Genomic DNA, 22,987 nt, shown 5'->3' with positions numbered 1-22,987 from the left:
CCATACTGAGCCCTGGGATGAAACTCAACGAAATCTTACATTTGCTTCTCTGAGAATGAAGTTACAAATTCAAATATCAGTCTAGTATTTCAGGGTACTTTGATCAAGACTACAACCAAATCAAAGTGATCATAATGAACAGCGATTTCAGGATTTTAGGCAAGCAGGGACAAACCCTGCTAACAGGAAACATTCTCAGAACTTTGGCAAGGTTCTCATCTCAACAATATGAACAAATGTTCTTTCAGTGTTAAATTGAAATGTAACAAAACGTTAGCACAAAAACCTTATTTATACAGTAGCCTATTGCTGTTTTTTCTAAAACATTTTAATTATGTTAGTCTAACTTTTTAAATGATACTACTTGTTTCAGAATGTTCAGAGATCACACAAGTAATGTTACCATAATGTTTGCAAAATGATAAAATGGGCAGTTCCCTTAATGTTTTCTCAAACGGTATCAAAAGTTCTTTAAAACCTGTAAGTTTTGAAGAATGTGCAGAGAATATTTAGAGAGAAATAACGTTTCATAACTTAATTGGAAAGTTAGAAAAACATTTTAAGAACACATTTTTGTTAGCTGAGAATCAGGCATGGTCAGTCTGTTAACAATAAAACAGGAGCCTATTGGTGACTAAACACCACAGTAATAATCAAAACAATTCAAATAATGCTCTTAAAGAAGAACATGTAAACAAATACACCTTTTAAATATCCACAACAATGCAAAAAGTAGCAAACTATTGGCCAAGTTTTATTATTCACGCTGAACAAAAACAGCTTATTATTATTATTAGAGTTACAAATAAATAAATAGATACTTATTACTTTATTATCATTGAATTTATATTTATAATAATAATAATAATAATAACAACAGCAATAATGATACTTAGCCACTTGAGTCACTGAATGTTTTATTGCGTTTAATAACTCTATCCTCATAGTGCAGTTTAATAGCAGGGCGAATCTCACCTCCAGCTCTCTCCCAGCGTTACAGCCGCGGCTGCTCGGCTCGTCCAGGCTGCAGTTGGCTCGTTTGATCAGCAGGTATATTGGGTAATCCTTCGCCACCATGCTGACGCTGTGGTCTGTGGCGGAGGGAATAACGAGGGGAATATCGCACGCGACGCCTGCCAGCTTTGCGGACTACAGCGGCATTCTCGAACGTACGTCTGTTAGCTGCAAACGCTTGAGCTGAGAGTTAACGCGGGTGCGCGCAGGTAATGTTCCACTCCAGCTGGCCGCGCAGCATGAACGCGCACGGAGAGAACGATTTCACTCAAACCGCATCCGACTCATGCAGGGAGTTGATAAACTACTGCCCAAGGAGCTCAATAAACGACTGGGAATTCATCTTTTTCTCCATTAACCTGAACTGCAGACATTATTAGGTAACTATGTAATATTATGTAATATTAGGTAACCATGGAATAAATCTAAACATAGATAAAGGCAGCAGGTATTTGAGTGAGTTGAGCTGAGTGAGACTTTTCTAATATAAACTAGATAATTAATAAACACAGATCTTGAACTTTGATAAAGACCAATCATAATGTCATTGGCTGCTATTTTTTTGAATGCTGAACATGAGGTCAGTGGCCTGGGAGATTTCCATACTTTAAATTTTAAATTTCAAACTGGGGTCTGGGGAAAAGTTGTTAAAAACGATTTAACTAAATAAATAAACAAATATTTTTTATTAAAATAAATAATAAAAATGTAAATACATTAATAAATAAATAAAAAAAATCTAACAGCAAAGTAGCCAGGGTGTAGAAAAAAAGTAATGTAATAGAAACTAAATATTTTCCAAATAATTAAAAATAAGATTAAATTAAATAAATAATAAATTTGATTAAAATAAATGAATTATTAAAATAAATAAAAATATATTTAAATTAATACATCTAAAAGAACAGTACAGTAGTGAGAAAAAAAAACATAATGTAACGTAATAGAAGCTAAATATTTACCAAATAATATTTTATGTATATTTATAATTATTAATAAATTGGGTCTTTGTACATGAAAATACATATCTGTTTTTTTAATTTTTAGTATGATTATATTGGGGGGAAATCAGGCCCAAATTCACAGGTTTTGTTCAGCCCTGGGTGCGAGGTTCCTGCGATTGTGCAGCTATCAGTCATGGGGAAGTGCAGCAACCGCTCAGCTGAACCGCAGCCAAGGTACTGACGGTAAACAAACAGAAGCCTTTGACATTCACTCAACGAGGTTCCACTCAAATGACCCCAAACAGCTCCTAAATGGCGGTGGACGACCCCTCCTTCTGACCTCTGGACATGTGCAATTCATGAGTCCACAACAATTTATGCACATAACAAAGTAGACTGAACGTGCTCGAGAACAAAAGCTGAATTCTGTGGCTACGACAGTCGTCATTTATGAAGTCGTCAGTCATAAATGAAGTGACCTAGTTTTTGCAGACCTAATTAAAGAAAAAGAAAAAAAACACAAGCTGAGGGTTTAATATATTTTAATACTTTAACTTCCTGAAATGAGTCTTATTAAAAGTTTCAGAAAGGAAATGGCTGACCACCATGAGGGAAAAAAAAAAAAAAAAAAAAAAATCAAATGCAGCATTTGCCATTATTCTTCTGACAGTCATTGAAATTCTGTGTACAACACTGAGTTTGTGCAGGGATCACATATCACATTTCTTGCAGAAACAATCATTTGTTGTTTATAATTGTTGATGTGGTAACAATCTGATCTTTTTTGTACACAGTTCTATTAACCCACACAGAATCAGCAATTTTCTGGCAATTCTTCCAAGATGTGAGAGTATTTTAACAGACTTGATTCATATAAGCTATTACCAGATTAATTATTTTAAATCTCACCACAACACCTAAATAAAGCAAAAGGTGCCAGTCTCAATACATACATCTTTGGCATAATCCACTGGTAGTGTACAGAGAAGTTAAATTCAAGTCTACTTAAAATATTGTAAAGTTAATGGTTTAATAAAGTGTACTTTCTTAATCTAAAAACTGGCCAGAAATATATAGCTAGTAAATTAACAGTACACTGTAAAAATGATTTTTCGAAGTTGTATGTAAAACAAAGATTATTGTTTTACAAGAAAATACTATTTCAGTCTTTCTACTTAAATGTCAAGTAACACACAATTCAGTGTGTTACTTGCCATTTCTTTGTAATTAATTTGTGAAATTTATAGGAATTTCACAGTAAATCCTTCACCAATTTGTTTCAGTCTATACCTACACATTCCCTTGTAGGATAGTTCACAGTATTTGAAATGCAAAAGAAAAACTGCTACAAAGTAGGCCAATTTCATCTAGTATAGTACACTTATAAGGAGATTACTACTAGATTGATCAGAAGTATAGTATACTTACAAGGATACTACTACACACATTATAGAGAAAAATATACTTACAAGTAAACTACTAGTAGATTGATCAGAGGTATAGCACACTTACAAGGATATCGATCAGAAGTATAGTACACTTACAAGTAAACTACTAGTAGATTGATCAGAGGTATAGCACACTTACAAGGATATCGATCAGAAGTATAGTACACTTACAAGTAAACTACTAGTAGATTGATCAGAGGTATAGTACACTTACAAGGATATCGATCAGAAGTACAGTACACCTCCAAGGATATCGATCAGAAGTACAGTACACTTACAAGGATATCGATCAGAAGTACAGTACACTTACAAGTAAACTACTAGTAGATTGATCAGAGGTATAGTACACTTACAAGGATATCGATCAGAAGTATAGTACACTTACAAGTAAACTACTAGTAGATTGATCAGAAGTATATTACACTTTATAAAAAAGCATTATAGAGAAAATATCATGTGGTAAGACTTCAAGAGAAAACTTCAATCTTTTAATCTTCACAATCTTTCAAGTGGTTCCTGTCCATATGAATGTTTCTTAAGTTCCTCCAGGTGTTTTACTGACTTCATGAATGTCTTGGGTTTACCATGTTAACAGCAGTCACACAACATCACAGCACACAGTCATCATCCAGTCATCATCACACTTATTTTGCTTCATTTGATAAACCAAACAATCATGCTCCATTTCCACTGCGTTTTCCAGCATAGCTGATGATGAGGATGACAGTAAAAGAAAAATCTCAAGATGTTTATTTAAATGTGTGGGGTAATGACAAACACTTTTGGTGAGCAGGGTCTCTCAGCAAACCTGACAGTATGGAGATAGAATCATTCCAATATTCCAGATAAATAGATTATGATCCACAAATAAATTTAAAGAGATTCACAAAAAAAAAATAATCATATGCACAAATAACTAGAATGAGATCCACAAATATATGTCAGGAATTTCACAAAAATTAATTAATTTCACAAATAAATAAAATGAGATTTGCTAATAAAAAATATATTCACAATTATGTTTTTATGTCACAAGCACAATTCTGCCTGGCATTCGTTTATGAATCACCACCTGTACATTTGTGAATCAGTTTCCGCACGTTTGTGGATCTCTGCACGCATTTGTGGATCTCTTCCTGCGCATTTGTGAATCACCTCACGCATTTGTGTATTCTGAAACAGTTCTAGTCAAGACTGCAGACAAATCCACAAAATAGGTCGACTCCACCCACCGACTACTCAAGCCAATCAGATAATGGCCGCATTGCGCTGACCAGGAAATGGCATCAGGAGGAGCGAATCAGTTTTCAATAGCTGTGACCAAAATGTGCATGCATGCTGCTGCATACAAAATGCTCTGGCGCTGACTAATCGCGGCACGTTCTCGCTACAACCAATCACGTTTTGCTTCGTGGGCGGTCTTGTCCTGCATTGGTTTAGATTAGGAAGTATAGGTTCTTAAACATTGGTACATTAAAAAGATGTTTAAAATGTAGATTTTGTAGACCATTAGACTGTGTATATCGTGTAGTATCACGTTAATCAAGATAGAACAGAAAGCGTCAGCTATTAACTAACTGAATTCAACCTTCTGATAAACATGCAAGTTTGAGAAATAGATGAAACTGTCGTCACTCAACAGCCAACACTCAAACATTTTAATGGCGGATATGAGCAGCAAATCAGCTATTAAAAATTAGGCCTATAAGTAATATTTTAAACATTTTAATTAATGTTTAACATTATGTTTTTACGTTACCATTGTTTGTAGAGAAGATATAGCCTACACTGATAAAAATGATTTTATGGTGAAGTAAATACTACAGAAAAAACAAATGTAATTTCTACATGAAAAAAGTTAGTTTAGGCAAGAATTAAAAAACTAAGTAAATTCAATATTAGTATTCAATTGTGGATTTGTCTGCAGTTTCAAAATCCATAAATGCACAGGAAGAGATCCACAAATATGTGTTGCAATTCACAAATGCACAGAAAGCGATTCACAAATGAATGCCAGGCAGAGTTGTGCTTGAGACATAAAAACATATTTGTGAACAGGTTTTTTATTAGCAAATCTCATTTTATTTATTTATTTATTTTTTGTGAATTTAATTAATTTCTGTGAAACTCCTAATATATTTTTGTGGATCTCATTCAATTTATTTGTGCATATGATTTTTTTTTTTTTTATTTATTTTTTTTTTTTCTCTATTTATTTAGAATATTGGAACAAAAATACCCCCATATGGCAGTGTAAATTAAACTTGTATATAGCTCAATTTATCTACTTACTAAAAAGCCCCTTCCTAAATCTCTGATATTTTGTTTTCTAGATATGGATGGTGTCAGGTGGTGGCTGTATTGAGCCCATGATGAGTAGGAGAATCCAACAGAAACAATTTATTTTACAATAACACAACCACATAAACATAAACGACACCGAACAAATAACTCAATGAACTGAAGGCTTATACGCAAGGGATCGGGTGTGTAACCGTTTCCAGAACAGATATCAGGTGTGTAACTCATTAAGAACAATGGAAACTAACAATGACAGGGAACTCAAAATCATTACACCATAAAAGTAGGTCATCCGTGAAAAGGCATGTGATGTAATGTAACGTTTTCATAAAACATCATGCACTTTATAATCTGAATGTTGTTTTCATCTGATCAAAGACAAAATTAAACCTCAAGCTATCATCGCTCCATTCCTGTGGCATGAAAGACCCTCTAAAGATGACCACCAACCTGAACGATAGTGTTACGATCCTTTGAATGCCTGAACATGGCCAAACATCTTTGATGTGAGAGACTGAAAAGCTCTGATGCTCTCTGTGCTTTTCAAAGCCCTGACTTTAATCTTTAATCTGTCCCTAATTGGAAATAACATAATACACTTGGATCCAATTTGCTCTTGAACTTCATTTTCCAAGCTGCTGGATGGATATTATGCATGAACACTACCAAACTTTTGACTGGTAGTTTATGTAAAAAAAAAAAAGAAAAGAAAAGAAAAAAAAAAGCCACAACCAACAATTAGCAACAGAAATCTCTCAGTGTTGACATTGATTGGGGTTAGAATGAGTTTAATAGTGACAGGTGAAAGCACATAATTTCGTGTGACATTTTACTGATGAACCATTGTGCAGAAAAATAGATCATAGAGGAAAATGTGCAGGAAGAAAACATCTCAACTGAGCTAAATCCTATAGAAACTGGGTGCCCAGAGGGAATCAGAGATTGATACATGATTACTGGAATGTTTTTTGAAAAGTAGGGCACAGTCAGTTGTCAGGGGATGACAACATTTGCTAAAAGGGTTCATCTTTATAGAGTGCCCTTCAAAGAGTGCTGTAAATGTCACTTCTGTAGTCGTCACCTGAAGAGTTTCTCAGTCTAGGTCAGCAGATATTGTTTTTGTGTAAAACTTAGGTCAGTGTCATATGATGATGGACTTGTAATGTCAGCACTGGAAAAAGGAGAGTTTGTTGCATGCAGATGATTACACAAGTCAACAAAATATATAACACTGTTCAAGTGGTTTTTGGATATTTTAATCCAAAAATCTTACATATTGTGCCTTTCACAGCACCACTGGTTCTGCTTGTCCACTTCTTGGACAAGCCAGAAGAGACTATTCTATGCTTCCTCATTTGTGACATCTTTCTATTTTTATGTCTCAAAGCAAACAGAAACCTCTGTTAAGGTGTAAACAGGAAGAGCCGCCAAGCCTACTAGGTGTATTAACCATTTTGAGGAGGTTTAGGAAGCATTATCATATAACCCTGCAGTTCTACGCTGGTCATCTATTATATACAGAATAGATATGAAGGTTTATTGGTTTAAAGGGTCACATAATGGCAGTTAATTTAACTTTTTTTGAAAGGGAGGTTGGGCACATACAGTATCTCACAAAAGTGAGTACACCCCTCACATTTCAGCAACCATTTTGGTATATCTTCTCAAGCGACAATACCATAGAAATGAAAATTGTATATACTTTAGAGTAGTCAATGTGCTGCTTGTATAGTAGTATAGATTTATTGTCCTCTAAAAATAACTCAACATACAGCCATTATTGTCTAAATAACTGGCAACAAAAGTGAGTACAACCTAAGTGAACATGTCAAAACTGTGACCAAAGTGTCAATATTTTGTGTGAGCACCACTGTTATCTAGCACTGCCTTAATCCTCCTGGGCATGGAATTCACCAGAGCTGCACAGGTTGTTGAGATACTGTAAATAGAGGACCCAATATAGAACCCTGGGGGACTCACTACTAGCCTGGTTTTCTCCAGATTCTCCTCTCCCTTTCACTGTGTCCAAGTTATTCAGGTTGTAGGCATGACATCAGTGGCATTAACTAAATATTCATATAAAGGACGCTGCCATAGAACAAAAGCGCACCAGAACAGGGCTGCCATGCTCAAAAAGCCCTGGATTCTGAACAGACCAGAATTTGCAAGCATATGGAAGTTGTCAATAAAAATGGGTGTGCCACAGTTAAGCTTTTCTGGTGGGCCTATTCTCCTGAGTAAATGAAGTAGCTTTTGATATCTAAACAAATAACCCCATCCAACCCAAGCAAAATTAGGCTTTATCACCTGCAAAAACAGTAGATACCAGATTAAAATCCAACTCAGCTGATATATCTAAATATATGTTTTCTTGCCAGCATATTTTCTGTATCTTTAGAGTACCCACAGGCACAAACTGCAGCAAAAAAGCCACCTGGGTGTGATTCAGCAGGAGGAACTACATACATTGTGTTCTTTTACTTTGAGGTGAGTTGGAGATGTGAGATATTCAACTCAAACTGGCTCACATAGGCAGATAGAATATGTGTGTAAAACATTAGTGTATACTTTAAATCTAAAACAAACTGTGAGACTGAAGAACTAAAATGGATAGCAATGTGATTAGCAAAACTGTGTTTTTCTTTCAAACAAAATTAATGCACAAACTAAGTCAGGGAAAAACAAGACTGCGAACTACTTTTTTTAAATAAAGACAACATACTGAAATGGTGTTTGTGCCCCAGGGCATGAGCACAGGAGAAATTTTATGCATATAACGCAATAAATGTGATGAACCCACTCCAGTGGCTGCTGTCTATTTGGGAAAGGCCCTTGATTAGTGATCAATATCTTGTTTTCCACACCAGAGGAACTGCAAGTGGCTGCATGATAAACAATAGCAAAAGCAGTGTACCAGTGACCACAGGCTCTGTCAATATCAGCCAATCTATTGTGTAGCACAGGCAGATTCTGGCTCAGCTTAACACACGCCAGGCAGGCACGTGGCTCTCCCCTGGCAATTGAGACTCCAGACTTAACCCACTGCAAACTTGCGCGAGATTAATCAGCTAATCAGATTAATCAGAGCGTTTAGGAAAAAGGTGTCGGTACAAGTATACATCATAACAGAAAAATAATTACCAAAGCATGCATAATCTAGAATGCTTGCAAAGTGAGGCAGCGCAAAGATATTATGGAGCTCAAGGGTTATTTTAGTAAAAAGATAAGCAAATGATCATGGTCACAGGTAAATTATTTACCACTAGCACTGTTATCTAACTGTCTACTATCTTAAATAGGGTTTTGTTGTATATTTGTAATGTATAAATTAAATACTTTGTGTTATTAGGCTATTTATGTTTTTACAATATACTGTCCAATACGGATCCTAAAGGGAAAGCAACTTGTGCAGTGTACTGTTGCTATGATTACATATTTCTAAAACGTTACGCAGGTGCGCACACGGGGGACTCCCGCGGTACAGCCTCTTTTGCAGTGTCAAACTCCTTTTTATGAATGGCTCTGGGGGGACGACGACGATGCTGGCTTTCTCAACGGCTCAGAAGACAAGGATGCCATCCTATCATCTGTGACGCCTCAGACGAACGCTCCCGCTGCTTTACCGTTCCATTCGGTCTTCTTTGAGGTTTGTGAGCGAGCGGCCGCTCGCCTCAACATCGAATGGCAGGCCCTTTAAAGTTCCTCTGACAAAGATTTGTTACTTATTGATGACTCAGGTAATCAATAAGCTTTAATTATTCTGGATCTTAGCGCAGCTTTTGATTTAATAGATCACAATATTCTCATTGAGCATTTACAGCATGTTGCATGACCCCCTCCCGGCCCTAGAAAGTAACGTTTCCCTATATCCTTCCTGCATGTGCTAAACATATTAAACATTGCTGGGAGACCCGTTCGACCTCGAATGCAGTCTCGTGTGTCCATCGAGCCCTCTATCGCCAGGCACCTTAACCCCTCTCAAGGTGGGCCACTCCCCCCTACCAAGCCTGTTCCCCCCAGGAAAATGGATTGCTTTTCCACGTCCATCCACCAGGCCTCTTATAAAGCCTCGGCCTTGGCAACGTCTCCTTCCTGCTTTCCGCTTACCAGACCGAGCTCCTGGTCAACATGAGAGAACTGCTGGAGATTGTGATGCGCGCTCTCTAGAAGGAGATTGTCTCTGTTAATGGCCTTGTTGTCAAGCTGTCCAAGCTAGCGGGCGTTCTATGGCCCTCTCTGTGGTAAGAAAACGTGAACTGTGGCTTAATCTATCTGGTCTCCCCAATAGTGAAGAGCGCTGGTTGAGCCTGGCCAGGCTTTCTTTGGTACTGCCGTCGCTTTAATGCAACAGCGCTGCGATGTAAAGAATATGGAGAAAGAGGCTTTCAAACTTTGCCTTCTTAGAAAGCCTGCGCCACACCAGACACCCTCTGTGCGGGCACCTAACCCCACCTGCTACCGGACGCCATTTCCACATGCAGGCAGGGTTATTAAATTCTGCGACAGGCCACCGGCTTAGCTTCATTTTCCCCCGTTCAAAAGACAGAAGTTATCTGTCGACGAGGTCAGCACCCGCTCGCCAGTGGGTGCCCACCTCAAACGCGCACAGGCTTCACTGTTCCCTGTGTTGCCCAGTGTGTTTTCCCCGTTTCAAAGGGAAATTGGTGAGAAAAAGTGCACAAGCAGTGTCACCACACCGCGCTCTACACACAGCTCTCACTAATTTAATAAAGGCTTTTGCCCCAGTGTTCCCCATAACACAAACCAAAAAATTAAAACAAATAAATTAATTTGTTAATAAGAGAGAACATCTCTCAGCAACCCCATGCCACCCCCAAGTTGTCCACTAAATGCCGCCATTGTATCACAAATGAATGATCTGGTTGAATTAACAGCCCTAAGCAATTCTCTGGCGAGTTTGGAAACTCTCAGGAGTCACGTGACAGTCTGGCTGTCTGTGTCAACTCCCGAATGGGTGATTCAAACTATTATGAAGGGGTACAGACTTCAGTTTCGAGATCTCTTCTCGAGAAGGGGGCGGGGGGAATAGTCCCTCTGCATCATTACAAGCAGGGTTTTCACCCTAATTTCCTAGTTCCAAAGAAGGACAGTCTTCGTCCTATTCTGGATCTCAGAGTGTTGAACAAACATTTGAGGAAACACAATTTCAGAATGTTAACCCACTGCGTTTTCTCTCGTTCAGTAAAACAGAACGATTGGTTCACATCGATCATTCTAAAAAATGATTTTTTACACATAAGCATTTATCCACCACACAGAAAGTTTCTTGGTTTCGCTTATCCATGCACATGTTATGAATTCACAGTTCTTCCTTTTGGACTCTCACTCAGCCCTCGGACTTATTGTCTGTGTGCGGAGGCAGGCTTAGCTCCCCAGGTCTGCGGATTTTGACATACAGACGACTGGCTTATCATAGCCACATCGTAGAAGAAAGTACTGCAGGACACCTGCAATGTGCTCACATACATCACATCTCTTGGGTTCAGGTTGAATGTGAACAACAGCAATTTTACACTCAGTCAGAGTGTGATTTTCCTGGGCTTGGAGCTGAACTAAGTCTCCATGCGAGCGCGTCTCTCTCAAGAGCGTGTTATCTCTCTAATGAACTGTGTGTCGCAGTTCAGAGAGGGAGCAAAAGTGCAATATCGTACATGCCTCCGGCTGCAGGATCTTATGACTTCATTTATCCAGGTTTTGCCCCTGGGACTCCTGAGAATGAGAACATTCATGAAATGGGTTTTGCCACTACTTTTTAGCCGTTACGCGATATTTGCCGCTCTGTAGCCTAACAGTGACGCGCGCTGAAAGAGCGCAGACTTTTACGCACAGGGAATCCCTCTGGGGATGGTGATGTTGCGGAAAGTTGTGATGTCAGATGCACCTTTAACAGGCTGGGGTGCCACCCAGGAGGGCAAAATGGTGAAAGGTTTGTGGCCGAGCAGACTACGGTCAGCGCTCATAAATTATTCAGAGCTTATAACCATATGGAAAGCTCTGAATTATTTTCTGTCTCACCTGTAGGGACATCATGTGCTCGTACGCTGTGACAATACCATGGCAATGGCATACATCAATCGTCAGGGCGGCGCATGCTCGTCAAGACTTCACGCTCTAGCTCACAGGCTTTTGGTGTGGAGCAGTCAATTTTTCTTATCATTATGCATGACTCATGTTCCAGGCATTCTGAACAGAGGCGGGCCTTCTATCGAGGGGGAACCCACTCCACGGAGATTGGCACCTCCCCCTTCAGATAGTGGCTATAATATGGATGAGATTCGGACAGGCAACTGTAGATCAATTCGCCTCATGCAAAAACTCCCATTGTCTTATATTCTTCTCGCTAATGGATGTAGACGCGCCCCTCGGGGTAGACGCACTGGCCTGCCAATGGCCCAAAGTGCTGAGCTTTGTTCAGGGGAGTGTCACTGCAGGACATCTGCTTTGCTGCCAGCTGGGCTTCTCCCCGTACGTTTGTGCATTAATACCGGCTGGATGTCACTAGAACTGTGGTAGCACATTCTGTTATGTGAGTGGGGTCTACATAGCCCTTCCCTGTGACCCTCCTTTTTCCTTTCCAATTACACATAGGAGTGAAAGAACAGAGGGTGAATGGGCCGGCAGGCCACGCACATTCCTGTCATCTAGCATGCATTTACATTCCTGCCTGGGTGTGTATATATGTGTTGCTGGGTTATTTTCTTGTGTGTGCCACATACATGTTCATGTCCTGCCTGTGCATAGCAGTAATGTGTGTGCGTCAGGGTTGCCATATGCATGATTTTGGGACGTGTTAGGCACCGCCCCCTTTGGGCAACTGTCCTTCTCTGGCTTACAGAACCTCACTGTGGGTGTATTGGGCAATCGGGGAGCTGTCCATGTCTCTCCTATAGGTGGATCTTGAACACCAGATGATGAAAGAAAACAATAGGTTACTGTCGTAACCCTGGTTCTCTGAAATCGAGTGGAGGGATCCACCAGCTTTGCCCCTCTTGCCGCACGAGAAGTGAATATACTTACTGGAGAACAGCAGCGCGTGCAGGCCCTATATACTCTCAGGTAAGAGGGTGGGGCCTTACCTGGCATTGGCTGCACGCTTCTGTCTGTCTAGCCAGACTTGGTGCAATTGGATGCTTCTGCAGAGGTCAGGTAGAATGCCCTTCCCATAGGCGGATCTCTCCACTCAATGTTTCAGAGAACCAGGGTTACGACAGTAACCTGTTGGTCTGAGAGGGACTGTTTTAAAATGGTTTTCTTTTTTGGAAAGGGTTGGGGAATTTTGTTCCTCCACAGTTTTTATTGACTGTGGAGTTCCACAGGGCTCCATTTTGGGGCCTACTCTGTTTTCTATATACATGCTGCCCCTGGGTCTGATTTAAAAAAAAAAAATGGGATGCCTTATCTTTATGCTGATGACATTCAGATTTATGTACCTCGTAAACCTGAAGGAAAGAGTTCTCAAATGTCTTTTTTATTCTGTCTTGAGGAGGTGAAATGTTGGCTGGAGCAAAATCGTCTCCAGTTAAATGTGAATAAATCTGAAGTTATCATTTTTGGGCCAGATGGGACTGACAGTGACTTAAAAGATAAACTAGGTCTTGGCCAGTGAATGTGAAGTCCCAGATAAGAAATCTGGGCGTAATTTCTTTTTATTTAGCACTTAGATTTGATGCTCAGATGCAGTATGTGGTGAAAAGCTGCTTTTTCCAGTTAAGGATTATTGCAAAAAATAAATATAAATATTTTTTGTCAGATGCTGATCTTAAGACAGTGATTCATGCATCTATTTCCTCCCGCCTGGATTAATGTAATGCACTTTATTCAGGAGTAAACCAGACTCTTATTTCAAGATTGCAATTGGTTCAGAATGTGGCAGCGAGGCTCCTTACTGGTACAGAGAAAAGGGAGCATATTACACCAGTTTTGGAAAATTTGCATTGGCTCCCGGTTAAATACCGGATTCAGTATAAGGTGTTGCTATATGTTTATAAAGCAGTCCATGGAATGGCCTCAGATTATATTATGGAACTACATTATGGCTTGAGATTGTGGAATGCCCTTGCGTCTGACATTAGATCTGTATCTTCCATTAATCTCAATTGAAAACATTTGTTTTCTATGGCTTTTAATTGTTGATATTTGGAAGCTGTATTTTATTTTATCTTATTTTTATGTTTCATATTTTTCTTTGATGTTTTATGTTGTTTTTATCTCCTGTATTTTCTGACTGGACAGTCCTTTGGTCTACTGAGTAGTTGTAAAGGGCTCTATAAATAAACTAGACTTGAGACTTGATTATTGAAAGTGATTTATGACATCTCAATTTTGTGGTTACTAAAAAATTGCCTGAAACATTGTGTGAACGTTGTATGACAGAACTGATATAATCTCCATTCAGCAGATTATATATATATTTTTTACTTGATTTCCATGTTTCCTATTAGTATTATAACTCATACTATCCCAGTAGTGGTTAATTTACACAAGTTTCAAAGATTCACATTTTAAGTGGGAAAATTATTACAGTTGGAGACCTAGGGGAAAAAATGCTCCCCGGTCTCCTTTACCTGTAAGCAGTATCATTGATTATACTATTATAGTTTTTATTAATGTTTTAAATATATTTTGAATTTATTTGTATATTTCCTGTATTCATTTTAATTTTAGTCAAAGTTTTTTTATGGTTTTAGTTTCAGTTAACAATAATAACCCTACTTATAAGACAAAACCTTTTGTTTTGACTCTGTTTTGAGGGTCCAAGCCTTAAAAAGTGGGCCAGACCCCATAATTCATATTATGAACTTTAAATATGGAAAGTGATTACTATCAGTGACTGGAGTGATGAACTGTTGAGTAAGAATAATACTAATTTTATGACTGGGTCACATGTATGAGTAAGAGAGGAGCACCCAAACATGAAAACAATGGCCAGCCATGTTAGAATTCCCCACACTGACATCACAGCACATCCGTAACAAATCCACCTTCCCAAACAAACCCACCCAGAGCTGACAAGAGAAGTCTACCATGCTGAAAATCAGCTCCTTTTGTTCAGAGCTCATACAGGCAGTCTATGATGGCAAAAAAAAAAAAAAAGCCTTAAAGCATATTCCAGGAGTGTTTGGACTTCCTCAGGATACAACTGCAAGTTCAAGGTATGGAATTTGTCATCACTGGAGCTATTTGCTTGACATCTCTCAATGCATTGCATTTTGGGTTGTCTCTCTGATGTCTGCAGAAAAAAACCCATTAGACCCCTTCAACTATAAAAGCACTGGAGAGCTGCAATTAGGTCCAATTCAGCTGGAATAACTGTTATTACATTCACACAGTGCTTTGACCTTTGCAGAAACCTCAAAGCCTCCAGCTCTAAAATCAATGAAACAAATGCTACATAATAAAAAAGAGACAGAAAAGGGAACGCTTCTGTTATGAAGCAAAAGGATAATGCTTTGACAAACGTTCAGAGAAACGTGATCTTTAAAAAAGTTAGATGCACCCTTTTCTCAATCTAATTTTGCATACCATTGGAAAAATGTGCCTGTGGCGACATTTTCAAAGTGAAATGCCCAGTAAGCGGCTCTATAACCGCATTCCGTTTTATCCAAAACAGATTAACGTTTTATTATGTCGGTTGCTGTATTTATCATGGCAGTTCAGAAATGAAATGTCCGGTATGGCACTAAAAGAGTAATACACTATAGCGTTTGAAAATAACGTACAGTAGCACCTACCTACACTAAACCCAACACCAAGCCTACCTGATAGTGTTAACAAAGCAAACATGAGATAAAAACACATTTGCTGAAGCAACCATGCCATTTTAACTGTTTCTACAAGTTTTTGAGCTCTACCATACCATAGTCATGACTCGTGTTTCACTGGACTCGTATCCAAGCGCTATGCAGTGCTGTACCAGGTGAGCTGCAGAGCAAGTTTACTACATCAGAAAAGCCACACATATGGAGTCAAATGTGACGTCAAAATGTATTCGTTTACAAATCATGTACTATGGTAAAAGTGTTTTGAGGTCTTAACATAGTATTGTGTAGGAACCGCTTTATTAATCAATAATATGGCCCTGTAATCATGATTTGTGTGAAAAGAAATAAAATTTGTTGGTGTTTTACTGGCACTAGTGTAAATTTCAGCTGGAAACTGCAGTGAATTGTATGTATAGGTACATTCTTGGAGTTTTGCAGAAATGTACATAGAGGCACATTATCCAGTGTGCCTATGTAGTAATTTTGCCAGTTGAGTAACAGGACATCTGATATCTAAATTTCTAAAAATAAAAAAATGCTGATTCTGTAACGTATGTCAAAGAGTGCTGGACTATATTTTCTGTGAATCAGATGTTGTTATTAAAAATCCCACTGAAAGAAAAAAAAATCTGCCTGGAGAATCTAACAAACAGCTCAGATAAATGCTGGCTCATGTAAGTTCTAGCAGTTTTATAAGTTATATGCACTAAACTATCGGTCTTAAAAATGAAATACGGCTGGATAGTTTCCAGTATGGTCATTAGACAGATGTGCTGCCCCTTAAAACTAAAAACAAACCAACCAGGAGAATCATAAGAGAAAAAAATAAGTATTTAAGAGCAATAGTACATTCAGAAATAACAACCCGGATAATGGGAGTTACAGACAATAAAGCAAAAACGTTAACACTCGTACCTATATTTCTGAATGGATGTTCCATTCAGAGCTACACAGAACTAAACATCCTTCAGTGTCAATAAAGAATCATTGGCAGCTTGTTTTTGAATGCTTGAGTATAACCATATCACAACATTACTGGTACATTAATGATCACAACATTTTGGAGAGATGTGTGCTGTCATTTTCAGTCAGATCATTGATAGTGACATATAGTGACAAAAATATTCAATTATACACTTCTAATAAAACCTTGCAATTACATGCCCTTTTGTTTATGTGCATTGGGAAGCAAGACGCAGGCTTGCAGAAGAAAATGTAAGTAATTTTCCTCTTCACACATATCCATTCAGCAATACGAAGAGCTTTTGTGATGAATGTTTTTTATTTCAGTTGCACTGACAGCCTTTGGCTCATTATCTCAAATAGACTTAGAAATAGAAATAGTTCGGAAGTTCTGGTTCCCTCCACAAAAACCCAATAGGATTTTTACATTAGCTTTTGGATTATTGCAGAAAATAAGCTCTGTAACCAAAAAAAAGCTTGTGATTCTTACACATATTGTTCATCATGATAATCTTCACAAATGGACACAACTTTTATACATTTTGAAGCCTAAATACAATTGCCAAAAATAAAAAGCTAAAGTTAGGTTAAAAAAAAATTACTACACAATGGTCGCATGACCACCATTAAGCTTCAGACAACTCTCAGTCTTTAGCCTATTTAAAAAACATTTTCCCTGAAAGTTTGAGTTATAACAGTTTGCAAGAGGCAATTATAAACACAACGAGGCTGAGAAAGCAACTAGTGATTAAATGAGTTTATCTGTTCAGCTGATGACATTTAATGTTCTTGACAACCTCTGTGGTTGTTAGCAAAAAATGGCAAAGGAGGTCTTTATTTCAGGCTTTAACCAAAAACCCATTCAAAAAACCCATTGACTTCAGGATGAAGGAACAGGAAGTGCTAAAACTCGTTTCTGGGTGCATTATGAGTATTGTAATTCTTAATACACATTTAAGTAACTCACATTGATGTCCAAACTGCACAGACTGAGTGAGTCCACATCTCTCTTCCTCTGCTTCCTCTTCTTCTGTAAAGACACAAATGAGAAATCAGTTGAGTGCTCCATAATCACTAACAAACAGAATTGGTTTCATAACACTTGCATGTTTTTGATCCTACTGATTTTATTATTTTGAAAATGTCATGCGGAAGTTACATATAGATCACTATCACACAACACAAGATAAAGCTTGTAGGTTTACCATGTTGAAATTAAGTATATTTTCAGCATTTGAAAAATATGTCAGTAATAATTGGAAAAGCAAAGAATGAGTGGTGCGCATATACACTGAAAAAATACTCTAATCTGTTACAGCCAAGTGTATTACTTTTTCTCAAATTATATTTATTTTGATTAAATTATTTTTGATTTAATATAAAAAAAAAAATTTTTCTTCTAAAAAACAAGTAAAAAGTAAAGTAAAAAGATTATTTATTACAAAGACCATACTTAATATATTTTCTTTAAACTTAAGGAAAAATGTGCCAATGACACAGACTTGGAGCTGGGCAATGAAACAGGCATGGTGCTAATCTTTTCCTCCTCCTCAATTATACTCATCCTAGAGTTCAGCACACACTTCTCAGCAGTTGAAGTAAGGGTGGGGCTCCACATCATTCCTTCATACTCCACTAGTAAACACACATGCATGGCTGAGATGGCTCAGGCTCTGGGATTAAAATGGCCTCGGATAAGTGCTCCATTAAAGATACTGATGCCAACTCATGCACCTGGATTTGTACTGCCGCTAGATCCATTCAAAATGGTTCCGTCTTTTGGTCACGGCTAGTTGATGGAGATGATGAAAAAGGTGAGCAGGATCTATTCACAGCAGTAATTTTTATTTATAAACTCAAAAATAACAAAGGATTTCAGGATACTCAAGAATCAAAACACTTGAACAGAACAAACAAATAAAATGCAACAAAAACTAACGGAAAACAAGCTCAATGTATACTAACCAAAACCAATAAAAAAAGAGAAAGTCGTTACAACTTATGAAACAATGAACAACTATGGCAACAAATGCAAACAAGGAAACATAAAAGGAAACAAAGACAAACAGACTCAAAGTCCAACAGAGACACAGACCAAACATGAGAGTGGCAAAATGTACAGTATAGCATTATATTGCAGAAAAGAACATGAGAAATATTGACAGTGTCTGACAATATTTCTTTCAAAGCAAAGCAATCATTCTGTTCCATGTATTCAGCAAGTTTGTGTCATTAAACCTGCAAATGACTATAAATCATTCCGTTAGACCTGTTGAACTATACTGTAAGGTTAATGACAGATTGTTCACTTTAAATGCATTTAACCAATTCTAGACCAATTGTTGTTGTAGATGGTTAATCAGAAGTTTATCTAAATCATTCTATCGTTTTTTTGAATGGTCAATTCTATTGCTAGCTTTGTTATTGTTGCTCCATAACTGTTTATTCTCCATGACAACCAGCACCATGCAGAGTGAATATCTACATCCTGATCCATGAGTACAAACAATAGAACACGTGAAGGTCTGGAAGCTGCTGTAGTGTTGCTCATGACCCAATAATAACACCCGCTGTATATGTTCAAGTCCATAATGTACAGCCTAAGAACTCCCACCAGTGCCAGAAAATAGATTTAGGTCTCTTATTTGAAGAAGACATAATTATTTCAGGTATGTTCAAAATGGAATACTGGTGTATTGCTTACTGTGTAGTACATTCTGTATACTGACAAATATTTTTAAATATTATGTAACAAAACAAAATCAGATACTTGGATTTTTAAAATTCTGTCATCATTTACTCTAAGATATTAACATACTAACATATTAAATCATAACCCATCAAAATAGTCCACATGACTTGTGTATTCTCAATCCATATATTGGTTTCAGTGTTGAAGGTAACATATTACATTATATTACATGTAACGTGAATTACGTAATTAGATTACTCATTCAAGTAACTAGTAAAGTAACACATTACTTTTACATTTACAACAAAATATCTGAGTTATTTTAAAATAAGTAATGCAGAAGAATGAATCTTGAATCTTGAGAATCTTGACATCTGGCCTAGCTTTCCATGGAACAAATCGCTCTTCTGGGTTGGATCTTTTGAATGAATTGGTTGATCTGGCAAAAAAAAGTCTTCCCAGTATTTCTAGTGTTTTGGTTTGTTTGCATTTAATAAATATAAATTGCTTGTGATTATATCCATGCTTCATCTCTCCTTGCCTGAATCGGCCATGATAGGATTATCAGTGAATAACTACTTCAATTTAAGCCTGTACATAACACAAAGCTATCATATGGCTTCAGAAGACTTGGAATATAGCATACTTTTAGTTTTTTTTTGTGCCACTTTTGTGGTGTTTTTCCTGTCCTTTTTGGAGTTTGAAAGCTCCAGCTCCCATTCATTGAAGTTACATGATGAAAAATTTATTAAAAAAAATTACATTTTGACCTATGGAAGAGAAAAAGTCAGATGGGTTTGCAACAACATGAGGGCATTCGTAAGTGTGTATCACAGTTTCCGGCTCTGTTTTCAACACTGATGATGAGATATGTTACTTGAGCAGCAAATCAGCATGTTAGAATGACTGGAGTAATGATGCTGAAAATTCAGCTTTGATCACAGGAATACATTACATTTTACAATGTTCACCTAGAAAACATTTTTATTTTTTTTTAATTTTAATAATATTTCACAATATTACTGTTTGTACAGTATTTTTGACCAGGATGTACACAGTAATAAACAGGAAAATAACAGTATTAACATTGCAAAATTCTTTAATTATAAAACAAATTCAGTTTCAGCTGTAAAGCAGCAATAAAAAGACAATAGTATAATCAATTTAGCTCAGTAACAGTGTCAATGTTGCAAAGTGCATCAGTTATGAAACAAATCAGACCGCATGAAACACATAAACTAGAATATAGCACATTTGGGTGATTTATTTTTACTTTGCCAAACCAGCTATAGGAACATTTATATGGAGAGTATTGCTGCTTTCATCCATTGATTGCACTCAATGACAGAGTAAGTCATTATGCACTGAAAAAACAATCCAGAATCACCTAATGTATCACAAACAACTTCTGGACAAAGTAAATACAACGAGAAAGTTCTAGTGCATTTGGAAATACAATGTTTAGGGAATCAAATGTAAGAGCTGCAGCAGTTGCGTAACTACTTTCACATATAGACTATAACAAACCTAACAACTATACAAACCCAACTTTATCCCTCACTTAGAACAATTAATAATTTCAAACAATTATAACAAGAAGAATTTTGAGAGAAACACGTAAAACATAACACCAGAAGACAATTCATCTGCCTGCACACTCTGAAAAATAAAGGTTTTTTATTGGCATCGATGGTTCCATAAAGAACCTTCTTTAGATTTTTTTAAAAATGTTCTTTACACTAATAAAAATGTTCCTTTTAAGAACTATTCTCTAAAAGGTTCTTTGGGGAACCAAAAATGGCTCTGTAGAAAGGTAAAAATCATGAATGACATCTCTTTAATATCGTAGATGTTTCTCCTAGACAGCAATGAGATGAAATGGAGAGCAAACTGAGACTTCTGATGTTTCTCCTGAGAAAAAGACCCCAGTAATCGCATGTGTCTCCTCTTAAGTTTAAGAAGAAAACAGTGTTTCAGACTGTTCTTAGATTTGCCAAGATGCCAAAGTGTGCATAGTCAGGTAATAAAATTAAATTCAAAATCTTCCAAGATCACATAATCTGAGATATGCCATTTCATAACTTAATAACATGTTTGCTCACCTTCTGATGGATGAAAAGGCAGCACCCCATCATTGGGCTTCACAGCACTGTTCCTCAGACACACTACACCCCCAAAAACACCTTCACAATCTCCCACCATGGAGCGCTGTCACCTGTCTAACCTTCAGCCATGTGTGTCTACAGATGTGTGTATGTGTGTGTGTCAGTACACAGGAGAGCAGCAAACAGGATGTTCTGGAGGAAGTGTGTCGGTGCTATATCGGGCCGGAGCAGGGTGCGAGCTTTCAGACTACATCTCTGCTTGTGTTTGTCTGAGGCCGGTGGCGTCAAAGGCCCCTTCAGTGAGACAAACAGCATCCTGTTACAGGGAAGAATAGTACACAATCGCTTTTCCACCCTCCTCACCCACATTATCCAGAGCTGCTGGAAAAAAAACTGGGCTTTACACTAGAAAGTTTACTCTTTTTTTTTTCTTTTTTTTTGGTACAATTATTATCTGAATAATGACGTTTCACAGCAGGGTAAACCCTAATTGTTGATACACTACCGGTCAAAAGTTTGTAATCATTATGATTTTTTTTTTAATGTTTTTTTTTTTAAAAGTCTGCTCATTAAGGCTACATGTATTTGATTAGAAATACAGTAGAAACTTTAATATTGTGAACTATGATCACATGACCCATTCAGAAATCATTATAATATGCTGCTTTGCTGCTCAAGAAACATTTCTGATCATTATCAATGTCTAAAACAGTTGTACTGCATCATATTTTTGTGGAAACCGTGATACACCACCACTCAAAATTTTGGGGTAAGTATAAGATAAAAAAACTAATACTTTTATTTAGCAAGGAAACATTAAATTGATCAAAAGAGACAGTAAAGACATTTATAATGTTACAACAGATTTCTATTTTAAATAAATGCTGTTCAACAAAGAATCTTGAAAAAAAACTTGGTTTAATAATATAATAACATGACAATAAGAACCATCATTAATAATTTAGCACCAATAATAATCGATAATAATAGAGCAGCAAATCAGCATATTAGAACGATTTCTGAAGGATCAAATGACACTGAAGCCTGGAGTAATGATGCTGAAAATTCAGCTTTGATCACAGGAATAAATTACATTTTCAAATATATTCACTCAGAAAAGTTATTTTAAACTGTAAACTTCAATATTTCACAATATTACTGTTTTTACTGTATTTTTGATCAAACTTAGTGTACAGTAGTGTACAGTATGTTGTTAAAATGATACATCTAATAACTTACAACTGAAATATCCATAACTAGACAATCAGTTTACTTTGTGGAGCTTTACTGCCACATTTTAGGAAGCCAGAAAATCCCTGCTAAACACACTTCCTTGTCTTCCTTTAAGCATTTCCTGTTGAAGAAGTGCGCTGTGTATCTGATGCTGCCTTTAAGGCATGCTGGAATCATCATATTTACATGATGAGTATACATGAATGTCACTACAGTGTTATAATTAATTACCAGTGGGATTTAGTTAGATTTTCTTAGTTTCTTTTCAAATGGAAAATAATTGGTGTTGGTTAAATGTGAATATTGACAGTACAATTAGGATTTTTTTGGTGAGGCTGTTCACATGACCTTTTAAATGGGGTCTCACTCTCAACGTTAGCCTTCAGAACTGCCACTGGAACCACAAGTGTATGCAGTAATGGTCACTGCACTTAATTATAACCATCAACAAGGGCATTTACTATAATTCCTAAATGCATAATTGCATGAAATCTGACATTGCTAT

General features: G+C 37.1%; 1 protein-coding gene and 1 long non-coding RNA gene across 6 annotated transcripts in view; one reads left to right on the top strand and one right to left on the bottom strand.

The window, feature by feature from the left end:
* Positions 1-22,987, bottom strand: part of arhgef3 (Rho guanine nucleotide exchange factor (GEF) 3) — a 102,136-nt gene that overhangs the window by 20,767 nt on the left and 58,382 nt on the right. Inside the window, exons 1-2 of one of the 5 annotated variants that reach the window (XM_051908838.1) lie at positions 21,247-21,481; positions 17,420-17,482 (exon numbers count right to left, since the gene is read on the bottom strand). In XM_051908838.1, the coding sequence (XP_051764798.1) occupies positions 17,420-17,482; positions 21,247-21,279 (96 nt within the window). In that variant the 5' untranslated portion in view covers positions 21,280-21,481. Of the gene's footprint in view, positions 1-975; positions 1,228-17,419; positions 17,483-21,246; positions 21,482-22,987 lie in introns of those variants that run through there. The other 4 variants (XM_051908839.1, XM_051908835.1, XM_051908836.1 and 1 more) reach the window with 4 other exon arrangements.
* Positions 1,265-2,559, top strand: LOC127520597 (uncharacterized). The gene is made up of 2 exons (XR_007932155.1): positions 1,265-1,394; positions 2,062-2,559. It is a non-coding gene; the product is annotated as an uncharacterized LOC127520597 (long non-coding RNA).

This window comes from Ctenopharyngodon idella, chromosome 10 (assembly GCF_019924925.1).
Source record: "Ctenopharyngodon idella isolate HZGC_01 chromosome 10, HZGC01, whole genome shotgun sequence".
Lineage (NCBI taxonomy): Eukaryota > Metazoa > Chordata > Actinopteri > Cypriniformes > Xenocyprididae > Ctenopharyngodon > Ctenopharyngodon idella.
Note: the sequence above shows the minus strand (reverse complement) of the source record. Positions and strands in the feature narration are given on the sequence as shown.